A 26,472-nucleotide genomic window follows, 5' to 3' on the forward strand; every position below is an offset into this window, starting at 1 on the left:
GGAGTTGAGGATGGCTGCGTGCTGAGCAGGGAGGGACCAGGGGACGGCTCTCGGCAGGCTGGAGAAGGGATGTCTGTCAAACGCACCCCTGCCGGGAGGGGGGGTCCAGGACCTCAGCCCCCCACTGGGGCAGCGAGGAGGAACTGCTGCTGCTTTACTCATGCCGTGAATGCGTCAGGTCTCCCTAGGGATGGACTTGACTTTGCAGGCACCCTGCCACTGGCCACCCCGGGGCTCTCACGTGCCCCAGGCAGCGGTGGCAGCAGTGCAAGCGCAGATCCCAGAAGCTCCCAATACCTTTCTCTTCGAATCTGAGATTATTTTCCTATGGCAGGACACAGCTGGAGCCTGAGCAGGTCAGAAGTGGCTTCCTCTCGTGCTGCTGGATCCCAGTCCCCAGCCCAGGGGAGGGGGATGCTCAACAGACAGTGGTCCCTTTGGGTAGGACTAGCACATCCCACTGTGTGGAGGGCAAGAGCCATCCATGGGCCTGATGCTGGAGCACAGGTCACATCTCCAGGGTTCAGATGTCTCTGTTGAGTCAGGGGTGGGATCCTACAGCCCCAAAGCCCAGGGAGATGAGGGATTTTCCCCATCATGCTCAGTCAAATCCCCAGTGAGGTGGCAGAGAGCTGATCTATGGCTCCTTCTCCCACTTTCATGGGGGGAAATGTCCCATGCAGAGCTGCAAAAGGGGACAATTCCATGTGCCCCACATCCAGTGTGGTACCAGGAGAGCTGCTGTCTGTCTCAGGACCCACAGTAATGCCTCTTTCCCTGGATGATATCCTCTTGTCCTTCACAGGACAGTCTAGGTGTGCCTGTCCTTTTTCCTTGCACATGCCCTACCATTCTCCAACCTGTCCCCAACTGGTCCCCAGCTGCTTTGCTCAGGTTTAAGGCCGAACAGGCAGCACTGTGGATGTGGAGGACAATGACAGGGCCGGGACTGTTAGCAGAACCCAAACTGCTGGATGTAAGAGCAAATCTCCCTGACATCGTCGTGTTCCTATAACTCTCCACACACTTCTGAAAATTTTCCCTGAAAGGAAATGGATCCTGAACACAAAGACACGTTTCTGCAGAATCTAACATGATGAAGTGGCTCAGCGTTTGCACAGTGGGCCTTTCAGAGCTAACATTTACCCAGATTTCCCGGTGGGAAAGGAGGAAGGAGCAAACTGTGTAATCCCACAAACATCTTTTTTCACACACTCACAGCTTCCTCAAAAAAAAAAAAAAAAAGTTTATTTGAGAATTCACCCATCCAGGTTTCACCTGCCTTTGACCTCTCCCTCTGCTGGGATGCCAGTGGGGAACGTTGAGCCCTGAGCTGGCCAGGCTGGTGGCCAGGGGCCACCTTGGCCACAGTCCCAGCCTCACCCTTCCTGTTTGGGGCAGGGATGCTTTGTTTGCCTTTTGTGCCTGCGTGATCTGAATCACCCCTTTGGGTTTTTCACTCAGGATCTGCCTAAAAAGAAGTGTCCCATGGCCACCACTGAAGCACAGGAGGAGAGAGACTGGTGCCACCTTGTTACAGCTGCCCCAACCCCGTGTCTCCAGCATGAACTGAGCCCTGCACAAACCACCCAGCCTTCCCTGGGTGGACTTCAAGCCCCTGACTTCTTGTCTGCAGGGTAGTATCTACCAGCAGAGACATCCAGAGTTGACACGACCCTAAAATGTCCATGTTGATACCACTGACAGTGGGATGCTCTGTGTCTGGAGATCTCCTTTCTGGTTTGGCTGGTGCTGCTCTGGTAGCACCACCAGCTCTCCATCTCCTGGGACCACCTGGGAGTAGACACTACTCTGGTCATCTGGGGGGCTCTAGCACCTCATTGCAGAGCTTACTCAAGTCTGGCTTTGCCCTGGAGCTGGTGAGACCCACCTGATGGAAGAGCACCCACCAGAGGCAGTAGGAGCTGCAGGGGTGTTCCTGTGAGGAGCAGTGCAGCCCAGGGACCCCAGAAAACCCAGGAGAGCTCAGGTGGAGGATGATGGTCCCCTGCCCTGATGCCCGGGAGCACACACAGGACTTGCAAGCATTTTCTAGTGAGTTTTCCTTTCTCCCATCCCACCCCTGGGACATCAAATAAACCTTTCCCCACCTGGGGACTGAAGTGCAATGAGGGGGTAGGGCTGCAGGAGAGCAAACACACATCTCTCCATCCCAACGCAGTGCCCAGCAGGCGCTGGCACTGCCTGACACAGGTGGTAAAGGAGAGGACAGCACTCCGGCTGGGGAAATACCCTTGTCCCCCCCTGCTCAGGCACTGCCCACCCTCATCCCGGCGGCAGCCACCCGGGAAGAGGCGAGAAGGGAGCTGACAGCAAGATGGGACCGTGCCCAGATCCGCTCCGCAAGACACGAGGACAGTGACAACGGCGGCGGCGCTCCAGTTAGTCACCGCCGGGAAGCGTGCCACGCCGGAGGCTGCTAGCAGCACGGCAGTGTTTTCGGCCACCTGGTGTGTTGTGGCCTTATTCTGATGACGATTTCAAGATTTCTCCCAGAAAGGGTGCAGCCGGGCAGCGGGAGCCGGTGGGAAGCGCAGAGGAAGGAACAAGAAGAAACTGTGGGGGTTTGTTTGGGACAAATCCCCAGGGTCACCTGGCCATGGAGCCAGGCTGTCCCCGTAAGGACAAGGCTCCATGTGGGGCTGTGGGACATGGGAGGCGGCTGCTGTGGGTGCTAAAACCAGGTGCCTGTCACCTGCCAGGGGGTGCAACCGTCAAGGGGACATGTGTCCAGGAGGTTAGAATCACAGAGAATGGTTAGAGTTGGAAGGGACCTTAAAGATCACCAAGTTCCAATCCCCCTGCCATGGGCAGGGACGTGTACCATTAGACCAGGTTGCTCAAAGCCCCATCCAGCCTGGCCTTCAACACTTGCAGGGGTGGGACATCCACATCTTCCCTGGGCAACCTGTTCCAGTGTCTCACCACCCTCAAAGTAAAGAATTCCTTTCTAGTGTCTAATCTAAATCTCCCCTCTTCCAATTTAAAACCAAGGTCCCAACCCTGGTAGGGTAATGGTGTCCACCAGCCCCTTTCCTGGTTCTGGGAAAGGACTCACCCATCCCTGCCCAAACGACGGCTGGAGGAAGGCAGAGGAGGACATGGGAGCGGGGACGCAGCAGATGCATTTCGTCACCCGGCCAAGGGGCGTGTGTGTGTGTGTGTGTGTGTGTTGGGGGAAGGGGTGGTTGGGTGTGTGGGCACATTTATTGCCTCTTCCCGCCAGCGCCGGCTCCCTGTGCACACACGGGCGGCAGGGACCCAAGGGCACAGCCCACGGCTGGCTGGACTTTCACCCTGCTGTGCAAACAGGCAGGCGCCAGATTAGGGTATCAGTTGGAATTTCATCCTGTCAACGGCACCCGCAGCCTCTCCGGGTGGGCGGCGGAGCATCTTCCCTCCAGCCCAGCCCCTTGCCCACCCACAGGCACCCCAACACAGCGAGTCAATTTGGGAGAGGCACATTTCACCCCTCTCTAGGACTCTGTTCCCCTTCAAGCTTCCCCCCTCCACCCCGAACAAGACCTTGCAGGCCATGGTGATGCCCGGGGCTGGGCTGCCACCACCCCGTCCCCTGCCAGGGCAGGATCCCACCAGCCCATCCCCATGTGGCAATGACAAAATTGGACGTCAAAGGCAGGCAAAGCCTGGCGAGGGACGAGGAAGCGTGTGGAAGAGCCAGTCCCTGGTGTGGAGACCACAATGGAGCCTCTACACAGAAGTGGATCCCAGTTTTCCCATTCCACCCCAGCTCTTTGGGCAGGTGGTCCATCCAGTCCCATCCCTTTTCCCATGCAGCTCAAGCTCCATTTCACTTGCCTCCCTCAGCCTGTTTTAGCTCCTGATGCCCCACATGTCCTTGCAGGGGTGCAGGGAGGTGGTGGTCCCACGCTACAGGCAGCCCAGGCACTGTGCTGGTGAGCACAGTGTCACCAGGGTGCAGCAGTAGGTGCAGCCACTCTTGCAAGGCCAGGAAAAAGCCTTTTGCCCTGTCAGTTTCTCTGTCACCTCACCTTTCCCCTGCTCCTCGATGTCCTCCACCCATGAGGACTTTATCCTTCATCAGGTGTCCCTCCACAGCTACCTGCCCTGCCTGGGCACCTTGGCACCCATGTTCCCATGCCTTTTCAAGCAATGCTTGGTACATTTTGGGGCTTGAGGAGCTGTTTTGGGCAAGGATTGAAGGGCAGTCCCTTGCTCAGTCCTCTGCAGGACTGGTGGGACGTGGCTGGGATGGAGAGAGGAGAGCATCGGGCACCGATGCCAGCTGTCCCAGGCACTATCTCACATCCTCATTCTCTGTTTGCTCTTCTTGGACAAGGAGGATATTCAGCCCGTCAACAGCCATAAAACAAGATTAGAGGCCAGGAGGCGCCAATGGGAGGTGGCCACGTCTGTGGGCAGCTGGCCTTGTTCTTTGGCCTCCTCCAGCACGAGCCCAGCCTCACCCTTTTCCCGGCGGCCCCGGGGCTGTGAGTTTGCAGCCACTGTGTCGCCCGGCATGGCCAACCCTCTCGGTGGCAAAGGCCATACCACCCCCAGCCATGCCCCTGCGGGATGGGCACAGGGGCAAGGCTGCTGCATCGAGACATCCATCTGCACCATTTTTGGTGGGGCTGGGCAAGACCCCTCACTCCCAACCCCAGCCACATTCAAGAGCATGGTCACCACTGCCACCCCGGAGCTGGCATCCCTCCTCCCTTTCTGAGGAGACAGCAACAAACCCGTGGCCCGCGGGATTCCTGCTCGCTTTTATTTTCACCGATGCCTAAAAAATAAAAAGGAAAACCAGTTCTGCCTTATATACACAAAAACTGAGCCGAAGTCCTGAGCCAATGCAAACAGTCGTCCTCACCACCAAGCACAGCTGGCAGTGGTGGCCGAGGGAGGTGCCAGTGGTCCCTGCTGGAGGGAGACCCAAGCCCTGTGAGAGCTGGAGCAGGGTGATGGGTGCAGTGGGATGATCTGGGCACCTTGTTTTCTGGGCCATGAAGAGCTGGAAACGGTGCAAGGCTGGAGGCAGCCAGAGACGAATGGTTCTGTGAGGAACACGATGCATTGCCATGTTGGGTGCAATGTGAGGGCTCAGTTGGGCACTCTGCAGGCAGCTGAGGACACATCTGCTGCTCCACCTTTCTGGAACTCAGAGAAATGGTGTTGGAAAAGGCCATGCAAGCTGCCATGTGGGTCCCAAAAGCACCAGGCAGCTGGAGTGCCAGGAGGACCGAAGGAAGCATCCCACCAGCTCCATCTGAAGCAGCATAGGAAAGCCATCCTCCACCACCACCACCTTCCTTCTGCTGACATTAGGACCTTGCTTTGGGTTGCAAACACCAGAGACCAGACTGGTGCATGTTTCCTACAGGAGAGCAATGCTACCTAACCTATGGTTTTTATGTAGGAGAGAGCCCCTTGTGAAGGTCCCAGTGCCTCCTTGCCCAGCCTTGCTGGCCACCCCATTGGTTCATCCAGGGACCATTGTGTCTTTGGGAAGGGGCTGTCACTCTTCAGAGCACACGGACCGGCTGGGCTCTGCTACATAGTGCTTATCTCTTGGTGTCTGTAGCTGGTGAAGGGGGTTAAGGCATGAATTCCTCCTTGATAGTCAGCGGAGATGAGGAGACGAGGTTCGGGGCGCTGCTGCTGCAGAGACCTCCGATGGGTCCCGGCGTGCCAACGGTTGGTGGGGTTGGTGTGGTGGTGCTGGTGGGCTGGCTTTGCTGCTGCATCTTCTTCTTGTTCACCTTCCTCTCCTTCGCCCTCCGGTTTTGAAACCAGATTTTCACCTGCAGAAAGACAAAGACAGCAATGCAGAGATGGGGACAGATCCATCCAAGGATGACAGTCCTCAAGGGTCCCCCAGGGCATCCTTGAGTTTGGAAGAGGAGGGGGAGATGCAGAACAAGGTGGGACCACCGCTACCTGCTGGGGATGCAACCCTTCCCCTCCCCAGCCCCATCTCCACCCAGGACATGGGTTTTCCTGGGAGACTGTGGAACTGACCTGCCGTTCGGTGAGCCCGAGGGCAGCGGCCAGCTCGGCCTTGCGGCGGATGGTGATGTAGCGGCTGTAGTGAAACTCCTTCTCCAGCTCCAGGCGCTGGTGGTCCGTGTACACCACCCGGTACTTGTCTTTCGTCCTGGTCTTGCCTGCCAGAGAGATGAGAGCGGGGGTGAGCCAAGAGGGGACATAAGGGAGGGGTAGGAACGTCACCGAGGACATGGAGCAGCTACACAGCCACCCGTGGAGAGCTCAGGAGAAAGGTGGCAATGCCCTGGGAATCAGTGGAATAGCGAGTTGTGAGGGTCCTACTGGATTTAATGTCCATCTTGGGTAGCACCAGGGTATTTCTCCGTGTTGGAAAACAGCCGGGCACTGGAGAAATTACTTGGTGGAAAGAGAAGGAGGGATTTAGAGGCATCATGAAAAGACAGACCATAAATACCATGTTCCATACCACCCCAAAAGGAACAGAGCTGCAAGCCCTGCAGTGGGCTGATGGCAAACTACCGGCAAAAATATAGCCTGGGAGGGATGGGGGAAGTCCAGTTCTTTGCCAGGATGCCCAAACCCAAGGTGCCATCACTTGAAGGCACATGGATCAGAACAGGGGAAAGAGGAAACCCAGGAATGACAGCATTTCTCTGCCACCATGAGGGTTATTTTCCTTCTCTTGATACTGAGACCGGACGAAGGGCAGCAGCAGATCCACTTGGTGCAGAATTTAAAGATGCACTGAAGAATGCCCACAAGGTGCACAAGCGTTCCCAGGGACCAGAGCTGTGGGCCATCCCTGCCAGCCAACCCAAATCTCGCCTTGGGGCCCCCGAAATACTGACAGAGCTTGGGGCCGTTGAGCCCCACATCTCCCCTCCCTGCAAGGCAGCATTTGCCACTTTCTAGCAGAACAATATAGTCAAAACCAACCCAGCCACCTTCTCAGTTAGCTCCTTTATTAAATCACGTGCTTGCAGGGCGAGCTGCAGAGCAAGAGCCAACAGCTTGAGCTCTGCCTGGGCTGGGGGCTGCAGTGGGTGCGGGTGGCACTTCAAGGAAGGATGCTCATGACCAGCAGTTTGCTGACAGGTCCCTCGTGCTTTCCTCTGCAGGAGAGCCCACGGGCAGGGAATAAACACAGCTGTGAATGTTTGTTTCTCCACCCAAAATAACAAAATGCCATTCCATGGTGTCGGGAGGGACAGAGACGTGCTTTCAGCTGAGAAGCCACTGTCCTTCCGACTGGGAACCCGGCCATTTGTTTTCCTGGCAGATACATTTGCCCATCTTCTCCTGAATTTCTGCTGCTGAGATCGATGCCACCATGGAAATGGCCAGGAGCAAGCCCAGAACAGCTCCATGGATTTCCCTGGGGCTGCCCTGGTTGTACCAGCCTGGACAGGATCCTGGCCATCAGTGCTGCAGATGAGCAGGGAGGGATTTCCAGTGACCCAGAAACCCTACTAACCTGGCTTGCCTCCTTCTTCCCCCAGGAAAGGGGATCTTTGTGTGCTTGCCATCCTGTTCGTTTGTTTCCCTTGGCATATCTGTTAGTTTGGACCAAATATGGTCAACACCTAGACATCTCAGGATGACACAAATCAAAATGTGCTTCAAAGACTCCAGAGTGGACTCAACCCTAATCAGACATCAGAGAATCTCCACATAGGAAAGCTCCAAGCCCCAGGCTGCAAATCTGCTTCTCAACGAACTCCCTTGCAAGGAGAGGGGGACTTTCCTAAGCCACCTCTGACACTGAAAGATAAATGTAAAAGAGCATCAGCGGCAGGACAACCCACAGCCACAGTACACTGTGAGTGGGAGAGGGGCTCTCCTGGGTTCATTCCCCTTGCAGCATCCCATGGGATGCCAAAAGGCAGCTGATTTTTTTACTAAATAAGCAAAATCCAGCAAAGGTTTAGCTCCTGCAGTTGGCCACCGAGCGAACCACGCGTGGAAGCGCATGAGTGTGAGTGCACCCCTGGGTGCACATGGGAGCTGGGGTGGGCACGGGAGGTGTCTCACCCTGCTGGGACTTGACCCCAGTGCTCCCAAGAACAAAAGCAACCAGCCATGCAATTCAAGATAGCACCCAATTTCCATGACTATGTCGCTCTTGGTGTCCTCCTGACATTTCTCCTGGAAGTAGGTGCTGTCATGGGCTCAGCACAACGTGAGCAGGGTGGTGCCAGGGGCTGGTCAGGATGGCTGAGGGTCCCCAAGCAGCACCAAAAGAAGGAGGGTAGAAACACAGCAATGAGTAGGAACCATATCTCCCAGCACCAGGACTGGGCTTTAACCACTAACTCATAACTGAGGGATGTGAGAAATTAAGCCCCCACTGTAGAGAGCAGGGAGCCCAGCTCATCCCGGGGCTGTTTGGAAATGAACACATAATCCCCCTTCACCATTGCTGAGAGCAAACTGCCCCTGGCCACACAAGGTGACTCTGCAGGTAAAAACAGGGTGAAAAAGGTAATTTGATTGAGCAAGATGTGTTTGGAGATGTCTGCAGACACGTGGCTGAATCGCAGAGATTTAGCGCAAGAGGGATCTACAACAGCATTGCTGGGTGTTTGTCTCCTTTTGGGTACATATCGTGGTGGCTTGAAACAAATTCAACCAGTGCTGGGCTGGAGAGATGCTGGGGTCACCTGGTCCATGTGGGACCCCACACTGTCCCCTCATTACCACGGGACCTCTGCCTTTCCTGTGGGGGGGTCACTGCTTCCTCTCACCACCCCACAGGGGAAGGGTTCATCAGCGTGAGAGTTTGGAAATGAACACATAATCCCCCTTCACCATTGCTGAGAGCAAACTGCCCCTGGCCACACAAGGTGACTCTGCAGGTAAAAACAGGGTGAAAAAGGTAATTTGATTGAGCAAGATGTGTTTGGAGATGTCTGCAGACACGTGGCTGAATCGCAGAGATTTAGCGCAAGAGGGATCTACAACAGCATTGCTGGGTGTTTGTCTCCTTTTGGGTACATATCGTGGTGGCTTGAAACAAATTCAACCAGTGCTGGGCTGGAGAGATGCTGGGGTCACCTGGTCCATGTGGGACCCCACACTGTCCCCTCATTACCACGGGACCTCTGCCTTTCCTGTGGGGGGGTCACTGCTTCCTCTCACCACCCCACAGGGGAAGGGTTCATCAGCGTGAGAAGGTCTTCTGCATCCCAGCCCAGGAGGCACCTGTGCTGAACTTGCAGACACAGCAATTCCTGGGGAGTTACAGAATAAACCAGAGGCGCCGGCGGAGATTTATGCTGGGTTTAGCAGCTCCGTGAGAAACCAGGATCCCTCTGTCTGCTCCAGCCTCAGGGACTCCTACAAGATTTTTATTTTCTCATAGAAATTTATCTTTTTTTTTTTAATATTATTTTTATTAGAAACCAAAAACCTTTCTGAAGAGATAATGACTTAAAAATTATCTTATTTGTAATACTGCTATTTGAATACCACTGCTTGGAGAAAAAAAAACAGCCAGAAAGCAAAGGAATTGACAGATAAAGTAAAAAAAATAAATTAAAGAATAAAGAATTAAGGCGGTTTGTGAATAGTACATATGCCATGAATTTCAGCAGGAATTATTATTTCCTGCCTCAGCTGTAAATAGATCCATCACAGCTTGTTCTTTGTTATTCCCTCTTCACCGTTCATCCTTGGTGAAGCCTCTGCTTTGCCTCAGGCCTGGCAGGTCTCTGGCCAGGCTGGTGAACCATCACCGTGTGAGCTGGGCACCAGTCTCTCACTGCCCAATATCAGGCAGCAAAGACCCAAAGCAGAGAGCTTAAGACCAAGCCAGAGATGGAAAGTTATTCATCTCGACTAATTGCTGGTTTCGACGATGTCTGCTGAATTCGGGAAAGTATTCTGGGTGATTCACAAGGAAAAAAAAAAAAAAAAGAGGGTTTGCAAGAAATGCTGTTGTCAATGAATAATTCAGCTACCTTGAATATGAATGCTGGGTTACACTTAACTCTCTCCTGGAGACTTTTTATGGCTCTGTGAAAGGAAAGAGGAAATTTGGGACGAGCCAGCCCAGCTCCGTATGGGAAGCCCTCCTACCTATGGGGAAACCCAGGCGCTGCAGCGGGAAGGGAAGGGCCAAAAAGAGGGATGGAGCTGCTCCTGCATTTCCAGTGAAGCCCATCGGAGGTGGATCTGGCTGTCCCACAGCCAGGAGGGAGCATGGACAGGGTGCACAGGGTGCAAAGAGGGTGCTGGTGGTACCTCCTATGTCCTTGAAGCCCTGCTATGCAAATAATTCAGCTACCTTGAATATGAATGCTGGGTTACACTTAACTCTCTCCTGGAGACTTTTTATGGCTCTGTGAAAGGAAAGAGGAAATTTGGGACGAGCCAGCCCAGCTCCGTATGGGAAGCCCTCCTACCTATGGGGAAACCCAGGCGCTGCAGCGGGAAGGGAAGGGCCAAAAAGAGGGATGGAGCTGCTCCTGCATTTCCAGTGAAGCCCATCGGAGGTGGATCTGGCTGTCCCACAGCCAGGAGGGAGCATGGACAGGGTGCACAGGGTGCAAAGAGGGTGCTGGTGGTACCTCCTATGTCCTTGAAGCCCTGCTATGCATATAAAGCCCCTCCTGATTGTCCCCAAAAGACCAGGAAAAGGAACTGCTCGGGCAGCCAAATGGAGCCATTCACGGGGCCAGTGGGAATGGTTTGGGCTTTGGGATCAAGGCAGGGCCAATGGCTGTGTGGGGAGAAGGTATCGTTACCGCTGTTAATGGATAACCCTAATAGCACTCACCTGAGCCGTGATTAGATAAGGGAATAGCTTTAATGTGCTGTGCAAACCCCAAAGGACGCACTCCTGAGTGTACATGCACACACACTCGCACACATGCGGGGGGACGGGGTCCCGACCCCCAGCCCGGATCTGCTCCCCAGGCCTGATCTGCCCCAGGGATGGGGATGCTGGAGCTGCTGCCCTGGACCGGATCAGGAGCCTGGCAGGGGAAGGGAAAATCAAACCATATCCCTGTGCCCAACATCCCAGGCTCTGTACCCTCATGGCCATGGCAGAGGCTGCCAGGGAGGAGGTAATTAAGCCTGTCCAGCCCTGACCTGCCCAAAGGATGGCTTGCAATAAGAAACTATCCCCCAAATACCCTAACAGAGAGGTAACATGGGGCATGTGGGGGCTCTTGTCGAGCAGCTCTAAGAACAGCTGGGAAGAGGCTGGTTCAAACCAGGTAGGAGAGAGACTTCAGAGTGGCAGCAAAACTCTGGGAGGAGGCAGAAAGTAGTGAAAGAGCAAGAGCTGGTATGGCTTTTTGGAGCTTGTCTTTTCCCCAGCCCTACAGAGCAACGTAGCCAGCCCAGTGTGCCCAGCACGGCTAAAAGGGGCTGAGGCCACCTCCGAACGGAGCATCCTCACCCACGGGACACACAGCTCTCCCACCTGTGGCAGGAGCAGCACGGCTGTCAGCAGTGAGGACCACAACTTGCAGTTTCCTAAAGGTCTCTATTTCACAGGTCAGAGCAGCTCCAAATTGCAGCAGCCGCGAACCCTGGCTGTGTGGGAAGCAGCCATCAGGGCTCCAATCAGGGCAGCCCCAAGCTGCCGAGATGAGAGCCACCAAAGAGGTCCCTGAGGGCTGGGGGACACGGGTGCCTTGCACTTTGCTGTGTACAGGAGGTGCTGGCGTGGGGGTCGGTGGTTTTTCTGCCAGGCTGGCCAGCCCCACATCTGCTCAGTGGCTCTGCATGCCCCACTGCGAGATGGCTCCTCGCATGATGGGCAGGGAAAACCTGGGCAACGTGCTCCCAGAGCAGCTCTGCGGGGTGTCACCTTCCTGGGGATGCTCTGGCCATGCCCTGGCTCCATCTGTACCGTCCTCGTTCTGCCCGTCTGTCTGTCTGTCTGTACTGGGTGCGTTTCCACACCATTTGATGGCAATACAGTATTTTAGTGCTGGAACGCCTCAGGTGTGGGAGTCCCTACACCAGTGAGCACCAGGGAAAGGGCTTGTCCACGCTGGAGTCAAGGTGTAGCAAGATGAGGTGCAAGGCTGTCCCATCCCTGCCCTGGGTGGGTGCTCTCTCTCCATGATAAAGCTGCTTCAATCTGAATGAGTAGCATCTACTTGCACAGAAGATAAAATCCTCTCGTCCCAGAAGAGTCAGCACTCTATCAGGATTTGCCATTCCTCCTCAGGGAAAGCATCAAGGAAAACCTCTCCCCACCCCCGGCATAGCTTGGGCAATGCTATAGATGGAGAAACTGAGGCACAGAAGCACTTCAAACAAGAGCAGAGTCCCAGGATCAGTGCTGTGGGCTCTGATTGCTGAAGGGACTCCCCAGGCATTCCCCTGCTTCTTCTGCAGCTCCATGGGGGTAGATCCTCCTCCCACTGAAAAGATGGGGGCAGCCGGCAGAGTGATGCCCTGTGACAGAGACCCCGGGGCTGGGAAAGGGTTGGGCTCAGCTCCTAGCACTCAGGAGCCTCCAGGCTGGCTGGATTCACCCCCATCTGGCAGCCAGATGTGCTCCAGCTGTGCAGAGGGGTCCATGCTCCCTCTGCCGAGCAGAGGCGACGGCAGCCGCGCTGCGCAGCACTGATGCTGGCACTGGGGACACACAGCCCAGCTCATTCCACTGGCCCTAAACCTACTGGAAATGGGAACCCCAAAGTCTGCGCCGACAGCAGGAGGGGCTGAGCCCCCTGGTGCCCTCCCTGTGCCCCCTGCCCCGTGACCCACACTCGCTTGCTCCCCGCCTTTCTCCTCCAGCTCCATCAGCCTCCCCAAAGCACACAAGATCCTCTGTGGCCAGGGAGGGGGGGTAAACCCGAGCCCCCCACCTTCCTCCAGTGCTGGGAACCAGCAGATCAGGGTTTTCACAAGCCTTCCCCTTCCCGTGCATGCTTCAATATCGTCAGCTATTTTCCCTCTGCCGCAGGAAGCAGAGGAGTGATGGATGGGACGACCGAGGTGGGGCAAAGGACCGGAGCCATGTGGCTTGCTTCATCACCACCAGTGAGAAACAAACCCCTCCAGAGGGCAATCCTTCTCGGGATCCCTGCCTGAGATCATTCCTCTGCCAAAGGGTGTTGGATTTAGACAAATGCCAGGTGTAAAAAATGTGTGAGAGGAACCAACCCCGCACATACGTATTTAATGTCCCTGTGCTGAGGAGGGAGCAGGATGCTGGATGACCAATGGACCCTGCCAAGTCTCCCCAGCTCTGCTCCAGGGCATAGAAATGGGCCTTTCAGAGCTGCTGGGGTGAAGGAAGGACTCTGAAGGACTCCTGCCCACAGGGAAGCTCCTTGCATGGCTGTTCACCTGATCTGACCCAACCTGGGGATTTCTTCCTGGTGCCAAGGACTTCAGAGCAAATGGCAATGTTCCTGTGGTTGCCCCACTAGCAATAAAACCCAATTGGGCTTGATACATCATGCACTGGAAACGTTTCACTTAAGAAAACACACCACTTGCCCTTGGTAGCTTTTCTAGTCTCCTGCACACAGAGGATCTAGCTCTGTGCTTCCAAAAAATCTTTGCTATAAGTAAGTTGATGGTTGGACTAGATGATCTTTAAGGTCCCTTCCAACCTAGATGATTATGATTCTAAGTGTGTGGCTGGGGGTTACTTGCCTGAGGGTGACAGGACTGGCAGAGCTGGTAGGCAGAGACCAGGGCTTGGCATATGGCACAGCCACACAGGGTAGCCCAGCTGCCGGGAAGGAGCAGGAACACCCTGGGAAGAGCCGGATCCAGAGAGCACAGACCGGTGTGCAGGAGCACAGGCTGGCCCCAGCTGGGCTCCACGCTGCCAGCACAGCGGGACAGGGACAGGTCTGCACCTACACCCACACACAGGGTGATGGCACCCCTCCTGCAAGCCTCATCTTCCTCCCAGGAGGTGCAAACCCCAAGGGGATGAGGAGCAGGTCGCTGGTGGCTGCAGCGAGCCGGCGCTTCCCCATCTTCTTGGACACGGAGCAACACAACAGGAGATGCTTCAACCCCGGGGGCAGAGGCTGGGCGTTGAGGCAATAATTTCCCAGCCCATAGTGATCCAACCCTTTATTTTGGCAACGGGCAGATTCCTTCAGCTGCTCCTGAGCCAAGCACCACCAGCCGGGCTCCTGTGCTGGGTCAAAGCCCTCACCAGTGCGGGAGGGTGAGGAGTGCTGGGGTGGCATGTGGGCTGGCCAGTACCTTCGGGCTGGAAACAACCCATTTCAGAGGACATCACGCCAGCCCCAGGGCACTGAGCTCATCCAGATCGGCCTCCTGGCTGGATTTGGCCCAGCTGTGGGAGTAGGAGGAGGACAGCACAGTGGTGGTGGTCCCAGCTAGGCACTGGGACTCCTCTCCCCGTTCACTGCCTCACAGGTCTCAGTCCATCCTGACCATGGGGCAGCACAGGGGAAGGATGTGGCCCCTTATCCGGGTGATCTCAAAGCTAACAGCGCTGGAATGGGTGTCCTTGAAAGGTCCCCCATAGGAAACATCTGCCATTGGCTAAAGGTTTAAAGTGTCTCTCTGCTAATCCCGGGGTATTAGCCAGCCAAGCCCATCACGTAGGTACCACCAGTGCTCCAGGGAAGCCCTTTTTGTTCAAAGAAAGTCAATTCTAGGAAAGTTTGGAAGGCCTGTACCTTGGCCAGCAGGCTAAGCGGTCAACAAACCCCAGCTGGGGCCAGGAGCAGGTTGTGGGTTAATAATTCAAGGGGAGAAGACCGATGGGACCCAATGCACGCACACACCGAGGGACCTGGGGGACCAAAGGGTCTCATGGGGAGCGACCATCTCCTATAGAGGGGACTGACCATGAAACACACCATCCTCCAGCCACCACCATCACCCCAAAATGTTCCATGCACAGCACGAACCCCACCTGTCCATGAAAAACATGCCTCTGTCTCATTAATGGGGTTTTTTAATCTTTCCTCCAGTTTTCATGCACCTCACTAGGGCTGAGCATAATAGAGCTGGAAAACTGAGCTGGAAATAACGAAAACTGAGATGGAAAACTGCAGACCCAGCAAACCACCGCTCGCCCGTGCTTGGAGCATCACTATTCCCTCTCCACCACCCCAAAACCTACCCAGGCACCACCGCCACCAATACCACGTGAAGCCCTGAGCACGTTCCCCTCCCCGAGTGATGCCCCAATTGCACTTTCACTTGCAATATTTAGGACTGCGGCCCCAGCTCGATTAGTGACCTAAAAGCCAGACCTGAGGCAGTATCTGAGGATTTGCATAACTAACGAGCAGAGGGTGAATTTCAAAGTTCAGCCAGCCACCTTTTCCAGCCGCTTTCCTGAGCTTTTTATAGAGCCGGGGGTGCAATTCACGGGGAAGTTTGCAAATAATTGTGAATAAGGAGGAAGCATGAGGCTCTGACACGCTGCTCGTGAAGATTTTATGAGCAGAAAAAGAGGTGACATCGGAGAGAGAAATGAGGCCTGGGGACATCTTCTTGGTTCCCTTTAACTCCTGATTTCCAGCCCTCTGGCAATGCAAGCCCTTCTGCTGCCGGGTTATGTTGGCTCAGCCGGGGGAAGCACGCATGTATTTAGAAACAGGTATATAAAATCATCCCTGCGTCCAGCCTGTCTCTGCTGTGGGCCACTGGGAGATTTCTCATTGATTTTTCTCGGGTTCTGGATCACATTTGCAGAAGCCCCCGACACACTCGTATTCCCTGCGTAACATTTTCTCTTACCGCCGCACGGCTCTTTCCCCAAAGCTTTCAAACTGCGGCCAAGAGCTGTTTATACAAGGCAAGACAGAGAGGGAACCTTAATTTACAACCCTCTGAAGTATTATGATTTATAGCACTCGCAATGAAACTGTTTATATTTATAGCAAAAAAAAAGTCCACACATTCATTTCCCATTCCCACTGCGGTGAGATGGGTAGTTAATCAATCCAGACTGATTAAAGTCCAGTTTATTGATTTCAATAAAACGATTCATCTAAGAATTTCATTCTTATCTATGTTAAACCCATCTCTGCCCTGCTGCCTTTCAAACTTAATGGAGAAAGGCTTTTTTTTTTCAATTTATTTAAAGGGTAGCCCTGGAAAACACGACTTGCATCCCACCATCTCTCAGCACGTGGTCCCACCGCGGCTGAATCCTGCAGCTGCTTGGCACCAGCAGCCCTCAGCTCAGACCCAGCAGAGACACAAGGACATGTCCTTCATCTGCAAGTGCCTTAAAAAGGGACCTCGCTGGTCATCCATCCTGGGAAACCACCACGAGAAAGGGGCTTTCACCCCAGCACCCAGCTTTGCTGGGGCTGGGCTGGGGCAGCAGCTCCTCTGCATGCGAGGGGAACAAGGCTGATTTATTTCTCCCTTTGTATGTATTTAATCTAAGAGATACAAACTAAGCAACTAATGATATTTTTCCAGAATTCAATCAACTCAATTGTCGTCTAACTCAATCAGAGGCACTTTCAAGCCCCTGTTTTATCTCGGCCCCACTGCTGGGTGTAAAACCATGCCCTTGATCCAGAGGAGAGCTGTGCTGATGTCTTTCTCCCCTCATTAATTTTCCCTCCCACCTCTCTCCTCAGAAGAAACCGAAACCTATGAAACCTGCAGAAGTGGTGGGGTCCCAGCTGCATGGGCAGTGGGGGCTGCAGGATCACACACCCCCTCTTTCCACCCGGGGGCAGAGGGAACCTCTTAGGCCCAGCACGCCTGTGGGTCTCCATCACTGGGTATGGGGGGAGGCATTTTTCCTAAATAGGTATATTCAGTGCTTAAAATGGGCCAGGAAATACCAGCCTGCCTCTCCCCTCCGCTCTCCAGACCGGGGCTGGTTTTTTCCATTTATTGGGATATTCTGCCTGTTCCACCGCAGCTGCTGGTCCCGCTGGGACAGCCCCATCCCCATCCCCACCACGCGGACCCAGCACACATGAGGAGCTATTTTCCATGTTGGAAGACCCCGGCACCTCAGCACAAGCCCCTTGCACAAGAAGGTCTCAGCCAGCCCCACGCGGGGACAGTGGGGTGCCAGAAACCAGCCTAAAACTGAAGACACTTTGCAAAGAGGGAGCCCTGGCCCTGACACTGGGGATACGGAGCCACCAAAAGCAAACTGGCCCCCAAGAGATGCACAGACCACTCCTGTAGTGAGTTGGGTCCCAGCAGTGCTCTGCAGAGCTCACAGTCAGCCCAGGAGAGGGGTGATGGGTCTGGGCCAGCCCGGTGGGCAGAGGGTCCCGCTGCAGGCAGGACGGATCCAGGCTGGACTGGCAGCAATCGCAGCCTGGAGGGGAAGATGAAAGGGATGGGGCAGGACAGGACAAAGGGCCCCGCACCTCACCTCGCTGCCAAAGGAGCCGGCCACCATCTCCATGACAAAGCCAAGCCCTTGTCAATTTGGGCTGGCCCCAAGGGGGGATCTGCCCACCGCCTTTGAAGTGGGCAGCAGGGTCCCCCCCCTCACCCAGCGTGGGCAGGGGGCTGGGGTCACCCAGACGCTTCCCCACCACCACCATCTCCAGGTCAGGAGTTCAGCGGGGACAGGACCCCAGGGACAGGGGGACGGGACCTTGGGGACATGGCGACAGGACCCTGGGGACAGCCCAGGCCAGGGATAGGCACAGGAGAGGGGGTACACGTCTGTGCATATGCACAAGCGGCACGTCACACCAGGAACACCCCTGTGCACCCTCCACATGGCATTGTCCCCCGTGCACTGCACTTTGCACACATACCATGTGGTGCACCTTGCACACGCACCACGCGCTGCACCGTCCTCACCCCACAGCTCCTTGCACGCACACACTGAGCATGTAGCATCCCCCTTACACACTCACTGGCACCATCCATCCGGCAAGCCCCACACACACATGCACCGTTTACGGCACCTCCTTGCACACGCACACAGAGCCTGTAGCTCCTCGCACACACTGATTACACCCTACATACAGCACAAGCAGCACCTTCCCTCCACGGGTGAACATACAGTACCTTCCCCGCGCACGTACATACACCCTACACATGCATGTAGCACATATAATGTGCACATCCCCATACACAGGCTCCCACACGCCACTGCACGCCGACTCACAGCCGCAGCCCCACACGCTCCCCCCGTGCACACACGAGACACCCCAAAGAACACCCCCCCGGGGCTGGCAGAGCCCTGTGATCGCGGAGAGGGGTTGTTATGGCTTTGCCCATCCTGCCCCATGGCAGCAGGCGAGGGCAGGGGTGCAGGGGCAGAGACCAGGTGGGAAAAAGGACTTTCCAACCATATAACCCCAGCTGCCAGCAAGGCGGAAGGACGGCATCCTCCATGCCCATCCTCAGCCCCCGCCACCTCAGCCATGGAGGTCCCCCCAGCTCTTTGGGGGCCAGGCCAAGCACACCTCCCATGCAGGGAGAACCACGGAGCACGATCTGGACCCACAGGACCTCAAGCCCAGGGATCCTCTGCACTAAAGGAGGTGCAGGGCTGGTTTTTTTTTTGTTTCCTTACCGCTGTTGCTGGTGCTGGGAATGCTGCGCCTCATCCACTCGTAGGGGGTGCGCCTCTGGGCGTTAGGGGAGAGCTGGGGGACCGAGCTGCTGATGGGTGGAGGCAGGAGTCCAGAGCCGGGGGGCTGGATGGGGTTAAAATCTGGGGGGCTGAATCCAAACTGCCCCGGGCTGGCGGTGGAAGGGGTGGCAGCGGTCCCGTAGGAATGCCAGTCCTCCTTGGCAGGGGTGTAGGGCGAGCCCCAGGCGGCCGCCGGTTGCCCGTGGTGGGGGTCGTTGTTAATCCCCGGCACATGGTGGTAGCTGGCGAAGTCCGAGTACTGTGGGGGGGCCGGCACGTAATTCTGGGGGTTGAGGTTGAGGCTGGGATGCCGGACGGGGCTGGGATACATGTTGGTGTCCTTATCCAAAAGATAACCTACATACATCTTCCCCGGCCGGCCCCGCGCACATGCTGTGCCGGGATGGGTTTGGCGGGGAAGCGGCCGCCCCTCCTTCACCACCGCTCACCTGGGCGCCTTGGGGACCTGCCTCCCGTCCCCGGGGCCAGGCACCTCCCTGCCCACAGGCTTTTATTGGGCCCAACCTCTCTCTCTCTCTCTTGCAGCATTTGCATTGAAAGGCAGGTTTGCATTTCAAAGTGCAGGAACCCCAGCGGGTGAGGGGGGGGCCGAACTCAAACCTCCCACCCTCCCCCTGCCAGGGGGAGCCAGGCGGTGGGTGACACCCCGGGGGAGCATCCCGGAACCCCGTGTCCTCTCTGTTGTCATCACCCCACAGCTGTCCCCATGCCACCGGCCATGGTCCCTTTGTAGGAGCCAGCTTTGGGGACTCTAGGGCATAGAATCATAGAATCATAGAATCGTCTAGGTTGGAAGGGACCTTAAAGATCATCTAGTCCCACCATCAACCTAACTCTGACAAAAAAAATAAATAAGAAATAAGCAATAAAAAAATATAAATAAAAAAATCACTAAACCATATTCTTGAGGACCATGTCAACCCGTCTTTTGAACACCTCCAGGGATGGTGCCTCAACCACTTCCCTGGGCAGCCCATTCCAATGCTTGATAACCCTTTCCGTGAAGAAATGTTTCCTAATATCCAATCTAAACCTCCCCTGGTGCAACTTGAGGCCATTTCCCCTTGTCCTATCTCCTGTGACTTGGGAGAAGAGACAGACCCCTGAGGGAGATGAAAGACCAAGGACCAGCTTTGTGCCATCCAGGCCTGAAACCCCCATCATCTGCAGCAAGAAGCCTCCTTCCTGCCAACGTTCCCCTTCCACCAGTGTCACACTGCAGCTGCGCTGGCCACTTCCAGATAGTCACAGCCATCATTTTAGGCTGTTTTTTTCCCCTCAAACTGAAGCACAGCCCAGAAGAGGCTTCAGGAGGGTGTTTTTGTGGCCTCCCAAATGCCACCTCTGACCTTTTCTGCGCACCAGCCCCTTCCCCTTCTGGAAACATGAGCCGGGCAAGGACTGGTCAGTCCTCATCCTCCTGGGACAGAAACAGCCTGGAATTTGACAATAAATAGAGAAAAAAAAAAAAAAAAAAAAAAAAAGAAAAGCAGGGGGAAAACCATTTAGGATGAAATCAAGAAGAGGGGGGAGGGGGTAAAACAAGAGACTTTCAGAGTTTTTTCTGATTGCAGATATGAGCCTGGAAGAGTTTCCAGTGTGGGATTGCCTCCCAGATCTGTGAGGTTAAAAGGAAAATGGTAACAAAGCCCGTGACTTGAGGAGCTCGGCATATTTAATGCATGGCCATTTCTTGTTTTCTCCCCCTGGAGCCAGTGGCAGATGTCCCCAGTGTTGACCAGTGGGTTGGGGACAGCACCCGGCTGCCAGCGCTCCCCGGGGCCCTGTTCACTCCCACGCCAGCCCTCCATCCCCGTGGCATCCTGAGCTCTCCGGTGCTTGTAGAGGGATCGGCGTGTCCCCGAGCCCCCGCAGCACTGCTGTCATCTGTTTGCTCAAGGTGGACTTTGCCAGAGCTTGCTGTCCCCCTCCCTCGCAGCCTTCCCAGCCACAGCCGGGCCAGGCTGCTGCCCTTCCCACCCTGCAATCAAACATGCCACGATGGAGCCATAACGGGCCAGCACCCCCAAACCCCAGAGCTGTTGGCCCACAGCTGCTCTGCATCAGCCCTGGGTGCCTCATCCCATTGCTCCAGCCCTGATTCTGGCTGAAACTGGGTGAAAATATTATAGTGGTTGTCCCCGTGGCACATCTACTCCCTGCAAGGAGGTGGGAGCCAGGATGAGATCAAAGGGGGAAGGTAAGAGGCAGGGGATCTGGTTTGCAGGAAGGGAGCAGAGTAAAACCCCAGCAATGGGAGATCACCCCAGAGCTGACGTTGCCCAGGCTCTGACTCCCAAGACCTGGCACGGCCAGAGGTACCAGGAGAGGTGAGTGATTTGCAGCATCCTCCTCTTCCCTCCCTGTACCCCCCAGCATCCCTGGCTCTTCACCCAGTCCTGCCTCCCTCCCTCAGGACACAGGTGACCACCACGACCATCCCACCCGGTGACGATCTCAGCTCACACCGCTGTGCAGATCAATTGATGCACCATATAACCCCATCCATCCCGGATTTGTCCTAAGGTCTCTGCACAGCTATGGCATTGTATAAATACGAGAGCCAAGGCCCTCTTCCTCCTCCTCCTCCTGCCTCCTGAGTCGCTGGCTCAGGGAATGGAAAAAAAAATGAAGAAAATCCCTCCCGTCACTATGATCAGATGGTGGGAGGTGCAGAGGAACACAGTGGCTTCTGGTTTTCCCACCCCAGGGGCAGCCCCATTCAGGGGGATGCTGGGGCTATTCCTGCTGCTGGCAGTGATGGGCAGCCCGGTCCCCCCTTTCCCTTTTCCCAGCCCATGGAGCCGAGGCCAATGGCTCAGGCAGCTGCTGGGGATTGGGGGGGTGCAGGGATGTGGGGGCAGCACCCCACACCTGCATCTTCTCCACGGCAGGTGAAGGGCTCGCCGGGGTGCAGCATCTCCAGGTGCCTGCTAACAGCCGTGCCACCAGCCCCCTTGGCACAGGGAGAAGGGAGACAGGGGGAGACAATTGGGCCATAAAGATCCACCGACAATAACTTCCCTCTTTTCCTTTCCTTTGGCCTGTTTATTGCTGGTGGGGATTATGGCTGGCAAACTTTACGCTGGGGAAAAGCAAGGTGAGGAGCCCTCCATGGATTCTCCTCCATGGGCTCCCCAAGGAGAATCCCAGCTGCTAGGTTGGGACTGAAGGGTGCTGCTGGGGACCCTCGGTGCCACAAGATGCCACCCACACCAGGGTCCCATGAGTCAGCAGGTCAAGGGCTGCCAGAGCCCTTGGGGGTCCCCAGCTGGACAAGAGGAGGTGACAGTACCTTCTCCATCCACCCCAGAGACCCCCAGTGCCAAACCCAGCCTGGAGAGCTCCTGCTAGTCCTCCAGACCTGAGATTCCTGGTGGAAATCGGGCGGATGCAGCAGAGAGGGTGAGCGGCCAAGGTTCCCTGTCGCTCCCTGGGGCTCAGTGCTGCTTTCCGTGATCGAGTGATGCCATCTCCTGGAAGCAGGAGGGCTGGGGAAGGGAGAACCAGGAGGTCCCCAGGGCCAAGGCTACAAGCTGCTATCACAGATGGAGCAGGTTCATAGGGGAGACCACCACCACCTCCTCCTCCTCCCATGAAGGAGGCATCCACCCCGGGAAACCAAGCCCTGCCTTGCTCCCCAGCTTGCTCTGAACCCTGCCATGGTTTCAGCAGGACAGGGAGATGCCCACAGAGGGTTGGGTGCTGGCTCCCCTCGCTCCCCTTTCCCCCCAGAGCCTCCTGCCCCACCACCTCCCCGGCAGCCCCATGGGCTCGTGGCCTCCCTGCTCCCCCCAGCCCTTTCTGCTCCCAGAGGCCAACCTCTGGCCTCAGACCACCACATGGCAGAGCTACGTGGCCCCACGCACACCCCAGCCAGCACCTTCCTCCCGTTCTCCAGCTTCTCCTGCCTCCCAGCAAGAGGAAAGGGGAGAGCAGAGCTTGTCTCCTATGCATCATTCCTGCCATGCACCTTTGGAGCAGCATCCCAGCGAGCAGGGGAGGGATGGGGCAAGAACAACCCCCTGCCCCACTGAATTCCCCGAGAGCATCCCCTCCTCTCTGGCATCAGAGACACCAGTACAACCTTCTTGCAGAGGACAACCCCCTGCCCCAGCCCCACTGCAGACTCCCACGTGCCCTTTGGGTTTTTCCAGATGCCTGAACCAGGTTTCTGCTGGCACTCATGTCCCCATGCTGCAGAGGGGACCCCATGCTGCAGAGGGAGTCCCCAAAGAGGTGGGTGCTGGACCGGGATAGTGCTGGACCAGCACTGCCGTACAGCACCCCGTCTCCTCACCCCGGGGCTCAGTGTCACTCTTTGGGATCTGGATCAGCTTTCCTGGCAAAATGCATATGCCACAAATCTTGGGACTGTCCTCAAGAGGTCACTAGGGACGGGGACACAGGCTGGCATCTGTCACTGCCTTCCAGCACACAGGAGGCCTCTGTTTTCATGGGGTTGGTGATGTGATTCCCCCTGCACCAGCACAGAGCTGGGTGCTCGCCGTGCCGACGATGGGTGCCCAGCAGGGCTCACCCACCCAGCCTGTGACGGGAGACACGGGGTCCCGGAGGGAACATCCTGGCGCCACATTTTGCTCCTTCACCGCGTTTCAGGCGCTGCGTAAGCAGAGGGTTAACGATTCCCACATTAAGTGGCTGCAGATGTGTGGGAAAGTCTGGGGCGACCGGACGGCATCGCTATTAGTATTCACCCAGGAGCCTGCCGCTGCCTCCCGGGGCTCCGCGGAGCACATTTAATGCTGAGGCTCGTCGTGGGGGTTAGGAAGAGTGCGTGGGACTGGGGCGGAAAGGCCCCGAGGCAGGGAAAGGCAGCGGGCTAGCATCCTCTGCCACTGGCTAGTGCCTCCTACAAGCACTTCAACCCGTGGGATGTCGGGGATGGGTGAGCATCTGTATGGTCACAACACCAGCTCAGTGCTAGCTCCTGACACCACTGTAACCCTGCAACGTTCATGGTGCTGCAGGATGATCCCCAGCCCAGGATGCTCCTCAGCATGTTGTGCTGATCCACATGGTCACTTTGGAAGAAGCTCAGCACTTTCTGCCTCCCTTTTTTCCTCCCTGGGCACTGCTGTCACCCATCATCACTTTGGCAAAGCAGGACCATGCACAGGGTAGTGGTTCCTCCACAGGCCAGGCCAGAGCTCTGGAAAGAGCTGGATGAAGCCTCCATATAGCTCTCCCCAGGGTACAAGAGCTGGTTGCAACCAGGAGCAAGTGCTGGCAGCTGCCACACCAGATGGGTTGCCCAGATGTGGTGCTGTGCTCCTCGGCACCCGCCGCTCCTCTCTTGTGGTCTGCGGCTCAAGACCACATCAGAGCGATGCTGAAATTCCTGGGCTGACTTGGAACTGATAGAGGCACGGAGGAACCAAAGCCGGGGCGAATCTGGCCCTCATTAAACCTTCGAAGAAGTGGGAAAGGTCAACATCTGCTTCTTCTTTCCTACCTGCCTCTCACCTGCTGGCACATGGGACCTGTCACTGACTCCAGTTCCCACCATCCTGTTGGGTCACCTGGCTCCGGTAGCTCTTCTCCACATCAGGTGTGGGATATGGGCTTTTCACCTGGGGTGGGACAGGAGCTTGGAGACCTGCTTGGATCCAGGTGATGCCAGAGCAGTTCAAATACCCTGGAGTGTCCCTATCTCAGTGGCTGATGCTGCACAACATGACCCCAAGGCCACTCCAGCACTTAACGATGCTTATTGAGGCTGGACATCTCAGCTGAGAGCAGCTCTGGCATCACACACTGCAGCTGTCCCAGCCCCGGGGGAATCACTAAGTCCTGCAAGCGCCACGAAAGGGGGTGCAGGCGCCAAAAATAGAGGTGAGCAATGAAGGGGGGATGAGGCAGAGGTAGCTGAGCTGCTCCCCTCCGCCCACGCGCTTGCACAAGTGAGTCCTTCCAGCTTCGGTGCTTCCTCTGAGCTGGCCTTTCCCAGGAGCTGCTGTAACCCCGACGTGCTGTTCCTAAACAAAGTGCGTGGCCCTGGATGGTCCCTGAGGAACGTGCAGTACAGGCCCCTGCGTGCTTGCTGGGATGCTGCTGGCTCTCCAGGGCTCTCCCAGCATCCCAAAACAACCAACCCTGGACCTTGCAGACTTCTCCTGAGAGAGGGGTTTGTTTGCCCAGGCTGTCCCTGATCCTAGCCCAGGAGAGGGAGGGATACATCCCACCTCAGGATCAGGATGCTCTGCCCTCCAGCGTGGTCTGTGCTAAATTTTCCACCCCCTGCTCTTCCTAGGATGCCCAGCCATGGGCTCCCAGTCTATCACCCTCTCAGAGCCTGAATGCAGGGTTCTACATGCAGCAAGGATGCTGGTGATCCAAGCCTTGGGAAAGCACGGGAGACCCGTAGCTTCTCCCCAGTGTGAGGGTCCCAGCAGCCTTGCACCAGCGGATTTCTCCCTCTCCCGTTGTGTTGGGAACTCTCCTTGGAGGGGGAATGCTGCCGGGAAATAGCTCTGCTGAGTTATTCCCAGCAGCCTACGTGTCCCCACGCAGGGACCCATTAGACACGTCTTTATCCCTTGGGAAAAGTGTGTTGGGAAGAGCCATGTGCACAGCACGTCCCCTCTTACGCTTGCCGGCTCCTCTTCTGCACAACAGATCATCTCGGTTCTGGGGGGGCTGCCAGGGCCCCCCAGCACGTGGCTGCCACCACATCTGGAGTCAGGGAATATGGCCAACACAACACAGAGGAGCAGTGGGGTGACCGTTTCACCCCCCAAGCAGCCTGGCACAAGAGCCCCCTCAGATCCCCAGGGGAATGCCTCTCCAGCATCCTTCCTTTGGGATCTTCTCCTAGGAAGGAGAGGTCCCCCTCTCCTTCTCAGGCTCAGCCCCGGCTCTCCTCACCCTCTGTGGTTACATTGAATAAAGACCTTCCTCTTTGGTTTTTCATCAGTGCAAAGAAAACACCGAGATAATGGGCGATAAGCAGCAACCTCCTGGGCTTGTCCAGCCGGGGAATCATTAGCCGTGGCCATTGTGCAGGCATTCGAGGCAGGAGATGAGTCTGCCTTGCAAACAAGCCAGGAACACAGATTTCAGCAGTGTTGTCTCTACGGGAAGGGGTTTTTTATTCTTAGAAAGGAAAAAGAAAAGAAAGATGGAAAGGTGTCTTCTTCAGAGGAGTCTCCTTTTTCAGGATAGCCAGTGCATCTTTGCAGTTTTTCGTGTTTGGGTAAGACAAAAGCACGTCCCCAAGATGGAAAGGGTGGCAAGAACTGATGGGTCAAAAGGCAGCTTTGATCCAAAGAGCTTCTACACCCTGTTACGGTGTTGAAACAAATTGCAAAAAAAGATCCCCTTTTTGGACAAATAATAATGTTTTGTCTACTGAGATATTCTCAGAAACTTTATTGGAACTCATAAAGGTGTGGGGAAGATTTAAAGGGGGTTCATTAACTGCCTACCACCCCCCAGGGCAGGAGGGGTGCAGGACATCCAAGATGATAGCGTGGCTGAGATAGAAACAGGACCTCCTGCCCCTCAGCAGCCCAAATGGCCCCGCGTCCCCAACCAAACCCACCCTCTGCCGCAGCATCCCAGTCGCACAAGGCCTTTTATTCCCCTTTCTGAAGAAAAAATAGGGCTGGGAGGTCGCGTTGGCGGTCCCCGAGCGGCCGTGGCAGGCCGGGGGTCAGCAGGGCGGGAGGCACAGGCCCGGCACAGCTCGGCACGGGGAGGCGTCCCGGGGGGAATATGCGGAGCCGGCTCAGTACAGGCCTTCTTTAATAAAAACATGAGTCAGCTGCTGGCGTGGGCAGCGGATTTTCTAAACATCCCCTCATATCCTGAGAAAGGGAAAAAAAAAAAAAACAAAAAAAAAAAAACGGGAGGGGGGGGGTTGGGGGGGA

At 56.0% G+C, this 26,472-nt stretch overlaps 1 protein-coding gene across 1 annotated transcript; it reads right to left on the reverse strand.

Annotated features, from left to right (window-relative positions):
• Window positions 1–4,760: 4,760 nt before the first annotated feature.
• On the reverse strand, window positions 4,761–18,998 carry CDX1 (caudal type homeobox 1). The gene is made up of 3 exons (XM_014947836.1): window positions 18,500–18,998; window positions 6,025–6,170; window positions 4,761–5,807 (listed from the first exon to the last, which is right to left on the reverse strand). Exons 1-3 carry the CDS (start codon window positions 18,924–18,926, stop codon window positions 5,601–5,603), a joined length of 780 nt encoding a protein of 259 aa, XP_014803322.1. The 5' UTR covers window positions 18,927–18,998; the 3' UTR covers window positions 4,761–5,600.
• Window positions 18,999–26,472: the final 7,474 nt, after the last annotated feature.

Source organism: Calidris pugnax, unplaced genomic scaffold (assembly GCF_001431845.1).
Source record: "Calidris pugnax isolate Ruff unplaced genomic scaffold, ASM143184v1 scaffold27, whole genome shotgun sequence".
Lineage (NCBI taxonomy): Eukaryota > Metazoa > Chordata > Aves > Charadriiformes > Scolopacidae > Calidris > Calidris pugnax.

Bases quoted from the DNA above. Each gene is read 5' to 3' on its own strand.
- CDX1 (XM_014947836.1), bottom strand. From the start codon at position 18,926: ATGTATGTAGGTTATCTTTTGGATAAGGACACCAACATGTATCCCAGC. The intron at 6,171-18,499 runs GTAAGGAAACAA...TCTCTCTGGCAG, and splicing joins TCCCAGCACCAGCAACAGCG to GCAAGACCAGGACGAAAGAC. The intron at 5,808-6,024 runs GTCAGTTCCACA...GTCTTTCTGCAG, and splicing joins TCGGGCTCACCGAACGGCAG to GTGAAAATCTGGTTTCAAAA.